The sequence below is a fragment of the Cydia strobilella genome, chromosome 18 (assembly GCF_947568885.1).
Source record: "Cydia strobilella chromosome 18, ilCydStro3.1, whole genome shotgun sequence".
Classification (NCBI taxonomy): domain Eukaryota; kingdom Metazoa; phylum Arthropoda; class Insecta; order Lepidoptera; family Tortricidae; genus Cydia; species Cydia strobilella.
Genome location: NC_086058.1, coordinates 12,428,016 through 12,445,661, shown reverse-complemented (window position 1 = coordinate 12,445,661; position 17,646 = coordinate 12,428,016). Strand labels below are relative to the sequence as shown.

The 17,646-nt window shown below is 37.1% G+C and overlaps 1 protein-coding gene across 1 annotated transcript in view; it reads right to left on the bottom strand.

The window, feature by feature from the left end:
- Positions 1–17,646, bottom strand: part of LOC134749507 (cartilage oligomeric matrix protein-like) — a 70,392-nt gene that overhangs the window by 12,235 nt on the left and 40,511 nt on the right. The window contains exons 2-4 of the mRNA XM_063684447.1: positions 1,891–2,058; positions 1,210–1,406; positions 371–608 (exon numbers count right to left, since the gene is read on the bottom strand). Of these exons, the coding sequence (XP_063540517.1) occupies positions 371–608; positions 1,210–1,406; positions 1,891–2,058 (603 nt within the window). The remainder of the gene's footprint in view (positions 1–370; positions 609–1,209; positions 1,407–1,890; positions 2,059–17,646) is intronic.

The following is a 17,646-nucleotide window of genomic DNA, read 5'->3' as shown; positions in this document are numbered from 1 at the left end:
TGCCTGGCGTTGCCTCGCCTCCCGGTTGCTTACTTCCGGTTGGAGCGACTCTCTTAGAAAAATGTGCCCAGTTCACTATTCTATTTGAATAGTGCCCAGTTCACTATTCTATCTGAATAGAACCCAGTTCACTATTCTATTTGAATAAGGAACTGGGCACATGAATAAACTCTCTAGGCTATTTCAACGACCTCTTGGTCCTGTGGATCTCCCCATTCGATCTAAACTAAATGTCTTGCCATCAATATTTGCTTCTTCTTTTCCAGTGTACATAGATCAGTGCAGAATGTTTTCATTGCCATACCTATTTATAATGACTTCCGTTATTCCCTATTGATATTGTCTAATATAACTGAACTAAATCTCTTACCATCACAATCAATATCAGTAGACGGTATGTCCCCCCTCGGCGGGCCCGGGGTGGGCAGCACACCGTTGTCGATGGCGTTGGCCCGGTAGTCGTCGCCCTGCATGTCGTCCAAATGTCGCACGTCCACCATGTCAGAGTTGTCCACGCTGACGAGGGGGTTGTCGGGGTTGCAGTTGAGCGTGTCGAGGGCTGCGCGTTCGTTGCCGTAGATTTCTACTGGTACGTTTTCTTCGTGGTACTATAAATGGAAACGGACAGTAGTTGTATTTTAATAACAAAACTTCCGTGAAACACAGACATATTAGACATATTAAAACGAGTCACTCACGTATTTTAAGTCAAAAATCGCTCGTCATGATCAGACATGATGTTGATGTGGGTTGAGTGCGCCGGTCCGCCCCGACACGAGCTCATGGTGACACTGCTCGGTACGGAGCGAATTTTGATTTAAAATACGCGAGTGAACCGTTTTAATATATTTTATATGGATAGTTGTTAAAAAATTTAACGAAAAATTAAAGTTCTAGGAAATCAGAGTAGATATAGAAGTGGACCAAAAACTTGCAGATTAAACTATAGACAACGCACATACGAAAATGAAGAAAGGCAACATGAGTAAAGACTTCTATGTGTGACAACCGAATAGTATGGTACTCTGTTACTCCTAACAGAGTACCATACTATTCGGTTGTACTCCACCTTCTTGACTTTTTTGTCTGCAAGTATCTGAGGATTATGACGTCATAGGTACATTAATCAAGATACTCTTGTTTTTTGAGCCAGCAACTCCAGGTGATCAATGCTGGAGGGCATTTCCAGGAGGACTAAATAATACTCACCAATCTGCACTTGTCATTCGCAAGGAGCGTCAACAGATCGTATCTCCCTGGCAGCGCATGATGATGCAGAGGTTTGCAGCCCACGAGGAGCTTCACTTGGTTCGGAGATACTACAAGAGTGAGGACGCTCTTGGTATCTGAGCCTAAAAGCCAGGACACCGACTTCAGGTGACCACCATATAGGCTCTCTAGTGAAACTGAAATAAAGCAAATATTGCGATCAAAATCCATTAACAATCTACCACAACGTGAAGTATTAATCGACAGTAGAAATTTCAAGTATGGCTAGAATGTTTATCCCTCCCCATTGTAATCTCATGAATAAGGTACTTTAAAGAGAGTTATGGGCACCGTGAATATCATCTTGCTTTGCGTGGTAGGGCACAGCACAGCGGATATCATTCCAAATCTACAGCAGAGCCCAACTGGGAAAGTACCTTGCAGAAAACCGCAGCCAAATAACTGTAGACCCTACTCATAGTGTTGTGTTCCTGCCGGTGAGTAATGCCAGAGCTCACTGAGGGTGCGGAGGGTTAGGGTCGGCAACGCGGAGTTGCAGGCGTGCATAGGCTACGGAGACTGCTTAACATTAGGCGGGCCGTGTGCTTGTCACTGACGTAGTATAAAAAAACTTACCTATACTCGTGATTATGAAATAAAATTGTCAATCGTCTCACTCACCCTTATGGCTCTTCCTGTTGTAATAGAGTGAGACAGAATCATCGTCCTCGCCCTTCACGTGCAATAAGTCTGCCCTCCTGGCTCCTTTGGTATGTGGTCGGAGGACGATGGCTACTTCCCCGCCGCTCTGTGCTGACAATGCTGCAGCAATCGCGTTGTTTGTGGCCTCTGGAATATGAAATACACTTATCACTGAAGGAAAAAGCAACCCATATATCTTCTCTGTTGTGTGCAATTCGTATCTACCAGGCTATTTCTCACTTGCTTGTAAATATTTAATGGTGTCTGTCTTTTCAGTATGCAAGCCAATGTCAAATATCCAACTACCGCCTTATTTCCGTTTACTTCATACTATTGTGTTGGAATTGTAATCGTCTCGTCACCCCCTTGTATGACATTCTCCCCCCTAAAATTCCCCGTCCTGTTAACATTAATTTCCTCCTTACATTAGTTACCTCCCCTTTTGTGAACGTTTTAGCTAAACACATTAAAAACAATAACCTGTATTTGTAGTAGTTAGTTTTAATAATATATGTTTGTTTTGTCCTGGTAGATCTACATCCGATTCTCATCTGAGTGAACTGCGTCGTGGATATTCACCGGCCAATTGTCTTCATAAAGCACGTGCGTTCCTAAACCTTGACGTTGGCGGAATCATTGACAATATCGATGGAGCCATAATACCCAAAGATTGATTGATTGATTAGTTTTAGTTTAGTTGTAGCTTAGTTTTAAGTCAGGTACCCACTGAAAATCAGCGTCATGGCTTGCCGTGGCATTATGCTGAGTGGGGATCCTGTTTAACGTCTAGTTTGTGTTGTATTGTTATTTTAATGTATTGTCCAATGTTTATGCTGCTAAATAAATGTATTTCTTTATTTCTTACTTATAAACATCTCAAACTGGCGTCTATCTAAACAATCAATCGTCATCTTTTAGCGTTATTTAATAGTGATTTAGGGCATCATTATGCATTAGTTATCTTATATATATCGTTTTCAAGCAAAAGGTACCACATTGTCAATTGCCATAAGGACGCTCTGACAGGTAATTCGTATAAAGGTACGTACAATCAAATTTCATCCTTATGGTAAGCGACAAAGTGGTACCTTTTGATTGAAAACGTCGCATATGATAATATCTTAGAACCCCGATTTTCTATTAACCGTAAGCGTGACTGCTAAATCGGGTTACTTTCGCCCTAAAGGGTTAAACAGTTTGTTCAACTAATTTAGGTGCTACAAACTTGAACCTAAACCGTAACTTTTCGTATAACAATAACATTTTGTAAATTAGTTAAGAAGTTTAGAAAGATCTACTTGTCTTATAATTTATTCGCTGAACAAAGTACATTTTAATGTATGGACAATCTTATCCCTTAAACGGCTAGAATTATTTAAACCAAAATAAGTCTGCAACGATTTTGATAGCACACGCAGTGCAAGTGTGCGTCGTGTGAAGACTGCGTGTGTATCAAAATCGTTGCAGACTTATCTTGGTCTAAATCTCGCATATTAATGCGAGTGAGATGTATATAGAAAACAGTCGTCGGTCCGTCGCAAGGCTACTAGAGCTAAACTATACACATTTACGGTATAGTTGCGGATTGTTCGCCCTCTCAACAGTCTATAATTATATAGCATTCCAACGACTGGACCCTTAGATTTGCCGTATTGACAAGTTAGCGCCGTGATGCGTCAACATCGCATGTCCCACCAGGAAGACCGTAGAAGGGAGGCGCGAGTTTTTGCGCGCACCGTTACGCTGCGTGTGCGCACCTTTAATTGCAACTTACGGGATTCGAGAGCAAATACGTGCGGTACTGTTAGCTTTTATTTTAATTGATCAGCTGGTGGATAAACTGGTCAGAGGAAGTACCTTTATTGTGTAACACCTCCAAATTAGGAGGATATAACCAAACGGAGCCGCCACGTCTGTAATTTGTTGTACAAAAAAGTCTGCCAATTTATGCGGGGGAGGGGAACGTCAAATATATACGTAACGTCAAAATAAATAAAATAGCCATGTCAGATAAACGTCAGTCCATACATTGTGTATGACCATTGGCAGACTATTTTCGACACAGGGAAATGCCTGTTAATGGCCACTCCGTTTGGTTATATATCCTCCTAGCCTCCAAATTAAAAAAGAGAATAATACGAGTAGGTACCTACAGGACAGGACCTAATCCTTATCATATCAGTGATTAAGCTGAAAATAATGGATTTTGGCCAAAACCCAAAGTATTCGACCAAATTCGTTGAGCTTTAACTATCATTTAGATATATAGGATGTCCCATAAAACGACGTGATATAATGAAGAATCTCCTTAACAGTTTTTAAGAGTTTAGAGGAATAACGTAGATAGAGTAAGACCAAGATAAATCTGCAGCGATTTTTATAGCACAAACGTGCAAGTGTTATTTAAATGTCATAATTTCATAGAAGTCTGTGCTATAAAAATCGCTGCAGAGTTATCTTGGTCTGACTCTACCTATTTCGGTCGGAAATTTCGATTGTTTTCCTAATATGAGTGTTTCAAAGAACAGTCAATTGTCAACTAATAGCCGGCAGCGGAACTAATAAAGAGAGTCATGGCTACAAAATGATCTACACACTCTCTTTTTCTCTGAACAACCAATAGTATTTTATACAATCGTGATATAATAGAGAGCTTTTCAGTCGAGTACCGTGTTTAAGCAACGAAGCTTGCTGAGTTGCTTAAGTTAAGGTACGAGATTGAAAAGCTTGATTATATCACTATTGTATACAATACTTTTTCTACGAGACAAAAAAATAATACTTTCAACTAATAGAATCATATAAGTAAACATTGTAAACAAAACAAAAGTATACAGCTAAGATACGCGAGCTGCCGCAGCCCGCGATACCTCGCGCCCCGGCCGCCGGGCCCGGCGCCCCCGGCGGGTTGGTCAACGACACCTCCTCGTAACTCATGAGGCCCTGGTACCTGCTCCTTGCTAAATTCAGTTTTAAGACAGTTTTTTTCTCGATTTTGGTCACCGTAGCCTATGGAGACTAACAAGCAACGCTAAGCGCTTTTCGTAGGGTATGGATGTTGCCATATGAAGGGTGTCACATGCGCGTTTCTGACTTATGAAGCAATTGTTTCTACTACAACATGAAATAAAATGTTTTTATTGGCCAACCAATCACAAAGCAGATGCGACGCAGCAGCGTGTTTAAGTAGGCTAATTTGCATACCGGTGTGAAGTTAGCGGCCAAAGTTATCGGCCAACGATAACCCGACCAAATTAAGAAGTCAACATTTTTTACTTGTGCATTTCTATTAAAAAGAGCTTAAGTCGGATATTAAATGGTCAAAAGTGAAGGAAAAAGTGAGGCATCATCCTATTAATAACATATCAGGATACATTTAACCAACTAGGTATCAAAAATGACTTGAACAGATCCCGACATAATGTACTATACAAACCTACTATAAACGCATTTTTAGACACAAAAACGCTTCAAATATATTATTTACAGAAATAAAAAGCTTTTATCAAAGCTTTTAAAACCAATTAACCGCGCTTTTCAGAGTTGTTACACGAAAACTATCCATTGGCCGAGTCAGCGGCCGAAAGCTTCACAAATCACCAATTTTACCCAACTTCTAGAAATAAAGACACTTTCATACTTACTTCAACGTACATAGCTGTCATAAGCTTTCGAAAAAAGCTTTCCGAACCGACTTTCCTCGCTAAATATAGATATTGCAAAAGAAAAATCGTTAGCGGCGGAACGATTCTGAAAATATTTTTTTAAATGATAATAATTTCTAGATATGGAAAGTAATTATTACATCAATGTAAACTGTAAATCAAGAGCTTTTGTCAAAGCTTTCCAAACCCAATAACCGCGCTTTTCACAGTTGTTTAACGAAAAATATCCACTGGCCTAGTCAGCGGCCGAAAGCTACAGAAATCACCGATTTTACCCAACTTCTAGAAACAAAGACACTTTCAAACTTACTTCATCATACACAGCTGTTATAGGCTTTCCCAAAAAAGCTTTCAGAACCGACTTTCCTCGCTAAATATAGGTATTGTAACTGAAAAATAGTTAGCGGCCGAACGATTCTGAAATTTTTTTTTTTTAATGGTGATACACATCTAGATATGGAAAATAATTATAACATTAAGGATAAATATAAATCAAGAGCTCTTGTCAAAGCTTTCCAAACCCAATAACCGCGCTTTTCACAGTTGTTTAACGAAAAATATCCACTGGCCTAGTCAGCGGCCGAAAGCTACACAAATCACCAATTTTACCCATCTTCTAGAAACAAAGACACTTTCAAACTTACTTCATCTTACACAGCTGTTATAGGCTTTCCAAAAAAAGCTTTCAGAACCGACTTTCCTCGCTAAATATAGGTATTGCAACTGAAAAATAGTTAGCGGCCGAACGATTCTGAAAATATATTTTTTTAATTGTGATACACATCTAATTATGGAAAGTAATTTTAACATCAAGGATAAATATAAATCAAGAGCTTTTGTCAAAGCTTTCCAAACCCAATAAACGCGCATTCCACAGTTGTTTTACGAAAAATATCCATTGGCCGAGTCAGCGGCCGAAAGCTACACAAATCACCAATTTTACCCAACTTCTAGAAACAAAGACACTTTCAAACTTACTTCATCGTACACAGCTGTTATAGGCTTTCCAAAAAAAGCTTTCAGAACCGACTTTCCTCGCTAAATATAGGTATTGCAACTGAAAAATAGTTAGCGGCCGAACGATTCTGAAAATATATTTTTTTAATTGTGATACACATCTAATTATGGAAAGTAATTTTAACATCAAGGATAAATATAAATCAAGAGCTTTTGTCAAAGCTTTCCAAACCCAATAAACGCGCATTCCACAGTTGTTTTACGAAAAATATCCATTGGCCGAGTCAGCGGCCGAAAGCTACACAAATCACCGATTTCACCCAACTTCTAGAAACAAAGACACTTTCAAACTTACTTCATCATACACAGCTGTTATAGGCTTTCCCAAAAAAGCTTTCAGAACCGACTTTCCTCGCTAAATATAGGTATTGCAACTGAAAAATAGTTAGCGGCCGAACGATTCTGAATTTTTTTTTTTTAAATTGTGATACACATCTAATTATGGAAAGTAATTATAACATTAAGGACAAATATAAATCAAGAGCTCTTGTCAAAGATTTCCAAACCCAATAACCGCGCTTTTCACAGTTGTTTTACGAAAAATATCCATTGGCCGAGTCAGCGGCCGAAAGCTACACAAATCACCGATTTTACCCAACTTCTAGAAACAAAGACACTTTCAAACTTACTTCGTTGTACACAGCTGTTATAGGCTTTCCCAAAAAAGCTTTCAGAACCGACTTTCCTCGCTAAATATAGGTATTGCAACTGAAAAATAGTTAGCGGCCGAACGATTCTGAAAATATTTTTTTTTAAATTGTGATACACATCTAATTATGGAAAGTAATTATAACATCAAGGATAAATATAAATCAAGAGCTTTTGTCAAAGCTTTCCAAACCCAATAAACGCGCTTTCCACAGTTGTTTTACGAAAAATATCCATTGGCCGAGTCAGCGGCCGAAAGCTACACAAATCGACGATTTTACCCAACTTCTAGAAACAAAGACACTTTCAAACTTACTTCATCGTACACAGCTGTTATAGGCTTTCCCAAAAAAGCTTTCAGAACCGACTTTCCTCGCTAAATATAGGTATTGCAACTGAAAAATAGTTAGCGGCCGAACGATTTTAAAAAAAAATTTTTTTAAATGGTGATACACATCTAGATATGGAAAGTAATTATAACATTAAAGGATAAATATAAATCAAGAGCTCTTGTCGAAGCTTTCCAAACCCAATAACCACGCTTTTCACAGTTGTTTTACGAAAAATATCCATTGGCCGAGTCAGCGGCCGAAAGCTACACAAATCACCGATTTTATCAATCTTCTAAAAACAAAGACACTTTCAAACTTACATCATCGTACACAGCTGTTATAGGCTTTCCCAAAAAAGCTTTCAGAACCGACTTTCCTCGCTAAATATAGGTATTGCAACTGAAAAATAGTTAGCGGCCGAACGATTCTGAAAATATTTTTATTTTAATTGTGATACACATCTAATTATGGAAAGTAATTTTAACATTAAGGAAAAATATAAATCAAGAGCTTTTGTCAAAGCTTTCCAAACCCAATAACCGCGCTTTTCACAGTTGTTTAACGAAAAATATCCATTGGCCTAGTCAGCGGCCGAAAGCTACACAAATCACCGATTTTACCCAACTTCTGGAAACAAAGACACTTTCAAACTTACTTCATCGTACACAGCTGTTATAGGCTTTCCCAAAAAAGCTTTCAGAACCGACTTTCCTCGCTAAATATAGGTATTGCAACTGAAAAATAGTTAGCGGCCGAACGATTCTGAAAATATTTTTTTTAAATTGTGATACACATCTAATTATGGAAAGTAATTTTAACATCAAGGATAAATATAAATCAAGAGCTTTTGTCAAAGCTTTCCAAACCCAATAAACGCGCTTTCCACAGTTGTTTTACGAAAAATATCCATTGGCCGAGTCAGCGGTCGAAAGCTACACAAATCACCGATTTTACCCAACTTCTAGAAACAAAGACACTTTCAAACTTACTTCGTCATACACAGCTGTTATAGGCTTTCCCAAAAAAGCTTTCAGAACCGACTTTCCTCGCTAAATATAGGTATTGCAACTGAAAATAATTAGCGGCCGAACGATTCTGTTTTTTTTTTTAAATGGTGATACACATCTAGATATGGAAAGTAATTATAACATTAAAGGATAAATATAAATCAAGAGCTCTTGTCGAAGCTTTCCAAACCCAATAACCGCGCTTTTCAGAGTTGTTTTACGAAAAATATCCATTGGCCGAGTCAGCGGCCGAAAGCTACACAAATCACCAATTTTACCCATCTTCTAGAAACAAAGACACTTTCAAACTTACTTCATCTTACACAGCTGTTATAGGCTTTCCAAAAAAAGCTTTCAGAACCGACTTTCCTCGCTAAATATAGGTATTGCAACTGAAAAATAGTTAGCGGCCGAACGTTTCTGAAAAAAAATTTTTTTAAATGGTGCTACACATCTAGATATGGAAAGTAATTATAACATCAAGGAAAAATATAAATCAAGAGCTCTTGTCGAAGCTTTCCAAACCCAATAACCGCGCTTTTCAGAGTTGTTTTACGAAAAATATCCATTGGCCGAGTCAGCGGCCGAAAGCTACACAAATCACCAATTTTACCCATCTTCTAGAAACAAAGACACTTTCAAACTTACTTCATCTTACACAGCTGTTATAGGCTTTCCCAAAAAAGCTTTCAGAACCGACTTTCCTCGCTAAATATAGGTATTGCAACTGAAAAATAGTTAGCGGCCGAACGATTCTAAAAAAAAAATTTTTTAAATGGTGATACACATCTATATATGGAAAGTAATTATAACATTAAAGGATAAATATAAATCAAGAGCTCTTGTCGAAGCTTTCCAAACCCAATAACCGCGCTTTTCACAGTTGTTTTACGAAAAATATCCATTGGCCGAGTCAGCGGCCGAAAGCTACACAAATCACCGATTTTACCCAACTTCTAGAAACAAAGACACTTTCAAACTTACTTCATCATACACAGCTGTTATAGGCTTTCCAAAAAAAGCTTTCAGAACCGACTTTCCTCGCTAAATATAGGTATTGCAACTGAAAATAATTAGCGGCCGAACGATTCTGAATTTTTTTTTTAAATGGTGATACACATCTAGATATGGAAAGTAATTATAACATTAAAGGATAAATATAAATCAAGAGCTCTTGTCGAAGCTTTCCAAACCCAATAACCGCGCTTTTCAGAGTTGTTTTACGAAAAATATCCATTGGCCGAGTCAGCGGCCGAAAGCTACACAAATCACCAATTTTACCCATCTTCTAGAAACAAAGACACTTTCAAACTTACTTCATCTTACACAGCTGTTATAGGCTTTCCAAAAAAAGCTTTCAGAACCGACTTTCCTCGCTAAATATAGGTATTGCAACTGAAAAATAGTTAGCGGCCGAACGTTTCTGAAAAAAATTTTTTTTTAAATGGTGCTACACATCTAGATATGGAAAGTAATTATAACATTAAAGGATAAATATAAATCAAGAGCTCTTGTCGAAGCTTTCCAAACCCAATAACCGCGCTTTTCACAGTTGTTTTACGAAAAATATCCATTGGCCGAGTCAGCGGCCGAAAGCTACACAAATCACCGATTTTACCCAACTTCTAGAAACAAAGACACTTTCGAACTTACTTCATCATACACAGCTGTTATAGGCTTTCCCAAAAAAGCTTTCAGAACCGACTTTCCTCGCTAAATATAGGTATTGCAACTGAAAAATAGTTCACGGCCGAACGTTTCTGAAAAAAATTTTTTTTAAATGGTGCTACACATCTAGATATGGAAAGTAATTATAACATTAAGGATAAATATAAATCAAGAGCTCTTGTCAAAGATTTCCAAACCCAATAACCGCGCTTTTCACAATTGTTTTACGAAAAATATCCATTGGCCGAGTCAGCGGCCGAAAGCTACACAAATCACCGATTTTACCCAACTTCTAGAAACAAAGACACTTTCAAACTTACTTCATCATACACAGCTGTTATAGGCTTTCCCAAAAAAGCTTTCAGAACCGAATTTCCTCGCTAAATATAGGTATTGCAACTGAAAAATAGTTAGCGGCCGAACGTTTCTGAAAAAAAATTTTTTTAAATGGTGCTACACATCTAGATATGGAAAGTAATTATAACATTAAGGATAAATATAAATCAAGAGCTCTTGTCAAAGATTTCCAAACCCAATAACCGCGCTTTTCACAGTTGTTTTACGAAAAATATCCATTGGCCGAGTCAGCGGCCGAAAGCTACACAAATCACCGATTTTACCCAACTTCTAGAAACAAAGACACTTTCAAACTTACTTCATCATACACAGCTGTTATAGGCTTTCCCAAAAAAGCTTTCAGAACCGACTTTCCTCGCTAAATAAAGGTATTGCAACTGAAAAATAGTTCACGGCCGAACGTTTCTGAAAAAATTTTTTTTTAAATGGTGCTACACATCTAGATATGGAAAGTAATTATAACATTAAGGATAAATATAAATCAAGAGCTCTTGTCAAAGATTTCCAAACCCAATAACCGCGCTTTTCACAGTTGTTTTACGAAAAATATCCATTGGCCGAGTCAGCGGCCGAAAGCTACACAAATCACCAATTTTACCCATCTTCTAGAAACAAAGACACTTTCAAACTTACTTCATCTTACACAGCTGTTATAGGCTTTCCAAAAAAAGCTTTCAGAACCGACTTTCCTCGCTAAATATAGGTATTGCAACTGAAAATAATTAGCGGCCGAACGATTCTGATTTTTTTTTTTAAATGGTGATACACATCTAGATATGGAAAGTAATTATAACATTAAAGGATAAATATAAATCAAGAGCTCTTGTCGAAGCTTTCCAAACCCAATAACCGCGCTTTTCAGAGTTGTTTTACGAAAAATATCCATTGGCCGAGTCAGCGGCCGAAAGCTACACAAATCACCAATTTTACCCATCTTCTAGAAACAAAGACACTTTCAAACTTACTTCATCTTACACAGCTGTTATAGGCTTTCCAAAAAAAGCTTTCAGAACCGACTTTCCTCGCTAAATATAGGTATTGCAACTGAAAATAATTAGCGGCCGAACGATTCTGATTTTTTTTTTAAATGGTGATACACATCTAGATATGGAAAGTAATTATAACATTAAAGGATAAATATAAATCAAGAGCTCTTGTCGAAGCTTTCCAAACCCAATAACCGCGCTTTTCAGAGTTGTTTTACGAAAAATATCCATTGGCCGAGTCAGCGGCCGAAAGCTACACAAATCACCAATTTTACCCATCTTCTAGAAACAAAGACACTTTCAAACTTACTTCATCTTACACAGCTGTTATAGGCTTTCCAAAAAAAGCTTTCAGAACCGACTTTCCTCGCTAAATATAGGTATTGCAACTGAAAAATAGTTAGCGGCCGAACGTTTCTGAAAAAAAATTTTTTTAAATGGTGCTACACATCTAGATATGGAAAGTAATTATAACATCAAGGAAAAATATAAATCAAGAGCTTTTGGCAAAGCTTTCCAAACCCACTAACCGCGCTTTTCAGAGTTGTTTTACGAAAAATATCCACTGGCCTAGTCAGCGGCCGAAAGCTACACAAATCACCGATTTTACCCAACTTCTAGAAACAAAGACACTTTCAAACTTACTTCATCATACACAGCTGTTATAGGCTTTCCCAAAAAAGCTTTCAGAACCGACTTTCCTCGCTAAATATAGGTATTGCAACTGAAAAATAGTTAGCGGCCGAACGATTCTAAAAAAAAAATTTTTTAAATGGTGATACACATCTATATATGGAAAGTAATTATAACATTAAAGGATAAATATAAATCAAGAGCTCTTGTCGAAGCTTTCCAAACCCAATAACCGCGCTTTTCACAGTTGTTTTACGAAAAATATCCATTGGCCGAGTCAGCGGCCGAAAGCTACACAAATCACCGATTTTACCCAACTTCTAGAAACAAAGACACTTTCAAACTTACTTCATCATACACAGCTGTTATAGGCTTTCCAAAAAAAGCTTTCAGAACCGACTTTCCTCGCTAAATATAGGTATTGCAACTGAAAATAATTAGCGGCCGAACGATTCTGAATTTTTTTTTTTAAATGGTGATACACATCTAGATATGGAAAGTAATTATAACATTAAAGGATAAATATAAATCAAGAGCTCTTGTCGAAGCTTTCCAAACCCAATAACCGCGCTTTTCAGAGTTGTTTTACGAAAAATATCCATTGGCCGAGTCAGCGGCCGAAAGCTACACAAATCACCAATTTTACCCATCTTCTAGAAACAAAGACACTTTCAAACTTACTTCATCTTACACAGCTGTTATAGGCTTTCCAAAAAAAGCTTTCAGAACCGACTTTCCTCGCTAAATATAGGTATTGCAACTGAAAAATAGTTAGCGGCCGAACGTTTCTGAAAAAAATTTTTTTTTAAATGGTGCTACACATCTAGATATGGAAAGTAATTATAACATTAAAGGATAAATATAAATCAAGAGCTCTTGTCGAAGCTTTCCAAACCCAATAACCGCGCTTTTCACAGTTGTTTTACGAAAAATATCCATTGGCCGAGTCAGCGGCCGAAAGCTACACAAATCACCGATTTTACCCAACTTCTAGAAACAAAGACACTTTCAAACTTACTTCATCTTACACAGCTGTTATAGGCTTTCCCAAAAAAGCTTTCAGAACCGACTTTCCTCGCTAAATATAGGTATTGCAACTGAAAAATAGTTAGCGGCCGAACGATTCTAAAAAAAAAATTTTTTAAATGGTGATACACATCTATATATGGAAAGTAATTATAACATTAAAGGATAAATATAAATCAAGAGCTCTTGTCGAAGCTTTCCAAACCCAATAACCGCGCTTTTCACAGTTGTTTTACGAAAAATATCCATTGGCCGAGTCAGCGGCCGAAAGCTACACAAATCACCGATTTTACCCAACTTCTAGAAACAAAGACACTTTCAAACTTACTTCATCATACACAGCTGTTATAGGCTTTCCAAAAAAAGCTTTCAGAACCGACTTTCCTCGCTAAATATAGGTATTGCAACTGAAAATAATTAGCGGCCGAACGATTCTGAATTTTTTTTTTAAATGGTGATACACATCTAGATATGGAAAGTAATTATAACATCAAGGAAAAATATAAATCAAGAGCTTTTGGCAAAGCTTTCCAAACCCACTAACCTCGCTTTTCAGAGTTGTTTTACGAAAAATATCCACTGGCCTAGTCAGCGGGCGAAAGCTACACAAATCACCAATTTTACCCAACTTCTAGAAACAAAGACACTTTCAAACTTACTTCATCGTACACAGCTGTTATAGGCTTTCCAAAAAAAGCTTTCAGAACCGACTTTCCTCGCTAAATATAGGTATTGCAACTGAAAAATAGTTAGCGGCCGAACGATTCTGAAAATATATTTTTTTAATTGTGATACACATCTAATTATGGAAAGTAATTTTAACATCAAGGATAAATATAAATCAAGAGCTTTTGTCAAAGCTTTCCAAACCCAATAAACGCGCATTCCACAGTTGTTTTACGAAAAATATCCATTGGCCGAGTCAGCGGCCGAAAGCTACACAAATCACCGATTTCACCCAACTTCTAGAAACAAAGACACTTTCAAACTTACTTCATCATACACAGCTGTTATAGGCTTTCCCAAAAAAGCTTTCAGAACCGACTTTCCTCGCTAAATATAGGTATTGCAACTGAAAAATAGTTAGCGGCCGAACGATTCTGAATTTTTTTTTTTTAAATTGTGATACACATCTAATTATGGAAAGTAATTATAACATTAAGGACAAATATAAATCAAGAGCTCTTGTCAAAGATTTCCAAACCCAATAACCGCGCTTTTCACAGTTGTTTTACGAAAAATATCCATTGGCCGAGTCAGCGGCCGAAAGCTACACAAATCACCGATTTTACCCAACTTCTAGAAACAAAGACACTTTCAAACTTACTTCGTTGTACACAGCTGTTATAGGCTTTCCCAAAAAAGCTTTCAGAACCGACTTTCCTCGCTAAATATAGGTATTGCAACTGAAAAATAGTTAGCGGCCGAACGATTCTGAAAATATTTTTTTTTAAATTGTGATACACATCTAATTATGGAAAGTAATTATAACATCAAGGATAAATATAAATCAAGAGCTTTTGTCAAAGCTTTCCAAACCCAATAAACGCGCTTTCCACAGTTGTTTTACGAAAAATATCCATTGGCCGAGTCAGCGGCCGAAAGCTACACAAATCGACGATTTTACCCAACTTCTAGAAACAAAGACACTTTCAAACTTACTTCATCGTACACAGCTGTTATAGGCTTTCCCAAAAAAGCTTTCAGAACCGACTTTCCTCGCTAAATATAGGTATTGCAACTGAAAAATAGTTAGCGGCCGAACGATTTTAAAAAAAAATTTTTTTAAATGGTGATACACATCTAGATATGGAAAGTAATTATAACATTAAAGGATAAATATAAATCAAGAGCTCTTGTCGAAGCTTTCCAAACCCAATAACCACGCTTTTCACAGTTGTTTTACGAAAAATATCCATTGGCCGAGTCAGCGGCCGAAAGCTACACAAATCACCGATTTTATCAATCTTCTAAAAACAAAGACACTTTCAAACTTACATCATCGTACACAGCTGTTATAGGCTTTCCCAAAAAAGCTTTCAGAACCGACTTTCCTCGCTAAATATAGGTATTGCAACTGAAAAATAGTTAGCGGCCGAACGATTCTGAAAATATTTTTATTTTAATTGTGATACACATCTAATTATGGAAAGTAATTTTAACATTAAGGAAAAATATAAATCAAGAGCTTTTGTCAAAGCTTTCCAAACCCAATAACCGCGCTTTTCACAGTTGTTTAACGAAAAATATCCATTGGCCTAGTCAGCGGCCGAAAGCTACACAAATCACCGATTTTACCCAACTTCTGGAAACAAAGACACTTTCAAACTTACTTCATCGTACACAGCTGTTATAGGCTTTCCCAAAAAAGCTTTCAGAACCGACTTTCCTCGCTAAATATAGGTATTGCAACTGAAAAATAGTTAGCGGCCGAACGATTCTGAAAATATTTTTTTTAAATTGTGATACACATCTAATTATGGAAAGTAATTTTAACATCAAGGATAAATATAAATCAAGAGCTTTTGTCAAAGCTTTCCAAACCCAATAAACGCGCTTTCCACAGTTGTTTTACGAAAAATATCCATTGGCCGAGTCAGCGGTCGAAAGCTACACAAATCACCGATTTTACCCAACTTCTAGAAACAAAGACACTTTCAAACTTACTTCGTCATACACAGCTGTTATAGGCTTTCCCAAAAAAGCTTTCAGAACCGACTTTCCTCGCTAAATATAGGTATTGCAACTGAAAATAATTAGCGGCCGAACGATTCTGTTTTTTTTTTTAAATGGTGATACACATCTAGATATGGAAAGTAATTATAACATTAAAGGATAAATATAAATCAAGAGCTCTTGTCGAAGCTTTCCAAACCCAATAACCGCGCTTTTCAGAGTTGTTTTACGAAAAATATCCATTGGCCGAGTCAGCGGCCGAAAGCTACACAAATCACCAATTTTACCCATCTTCTAGAAACAAAGACACTTTCAAACTTACTTCATCTTACACAGCTGTTATAGGCTTTCCAAAAAAAGCTTTCAGAACCGACTTTCCTCGCTAAATATAGGTATTGCAACTGAAAAATAGTTAGCGGCCGAACGTTTCTGAAAAAAAATTTTTTTAAATGGTGCTACACATCTAGATATGGAAAGTAATTATAACATCAAGGAAAAATATAAATCAAGAGCTCTTGTCGAAGCTTTCCAAACCCAATAACCGCGCTTTTCAGAGTTGTTTTACGAAAAATATCCATTGGCCGAGTCAGCGGCCGAAAGCTACACAAATCACCAATTTTACCCATCTTCTAGAAACAAAGACACTTTCAAACTTACTTCATCTTACACAGCTGTTATAGGCTTTCCCAAAAAAGCTTTCAGAACCGACTTTCCTCGCTAAATATAGGTATTGCAACTGAAAAATAGTTAGCGGCCGAACGATTCTAAAAAAAAAATTTTTTAAATGGTGATACACATCTATATATGGAAAGTAATTATAACATTAAAGGATAAATATAAATCAAGAGCTCTTGTCGAAGCTTTCCAAACCCAATAACCGCGCTTTTCACAGTTGTTTTACGAAAAATATCCATTGGCCGAGTCAGCGGCCGAAAGCTACACAAATCACCGATTTTACCCAACTTCTAGAAACAAAGACACTTTCAAACTTACTTCATCATACACAGCTGTTATAGGCTTTCCAAAAAAAGCTTTCAGAACCGACTTTCCTCGCTAAATATAGGTATTGCAACTGAAAATAATTAGCGGCCGAACGATTCTGAATTTTTTTTTTAAATGGTGATACACATCTAGATATGGAAAGTAATTATAACATTAAAGGATAAATATAAATCAAGAGCTCTTGTCGAAGCTTTCCAAACCCAATAACCGCGCTTTTCAGAGTTGTTTTACGAAAAATATCCATTGGCCGAGTCAGCGGCCGAAAGCTACACAAATCACCAATTTTACCCATCTTCTAGAAACAAAGACACTTTCAAACTTACTTCATCTTACACAGCTGTTATAGGCTTTCCAAAAAAAGCTTTCAGAACCGACTTTCCTCGCTAAATATAGGTATTGCAACTGAAAAATAGTTAGCGGCCGAACGTTTCTGAAAAAAATTTTTTTTTAAATGGTGCTACACATCTAGATATGGAAAGTAATTATAACATTAAAGGATAAATATAAATCAAGAGCTCTTGTCGAAGCTTTCCAAACCCAATAACCGCGCTTTTCACAGTTGTTTTACGAAAAATATCCATTGGCCGAGTCAGCGGCCGAAAGCTACACAAATCACCGATTTTACCCAACTTCTAGAAACAAAGACACTTTCGAACTTACTTCATCATACACAGCTGTTATAGGCTTTCCCAAAAAAGCTTTCAGAACCGACTTTCCT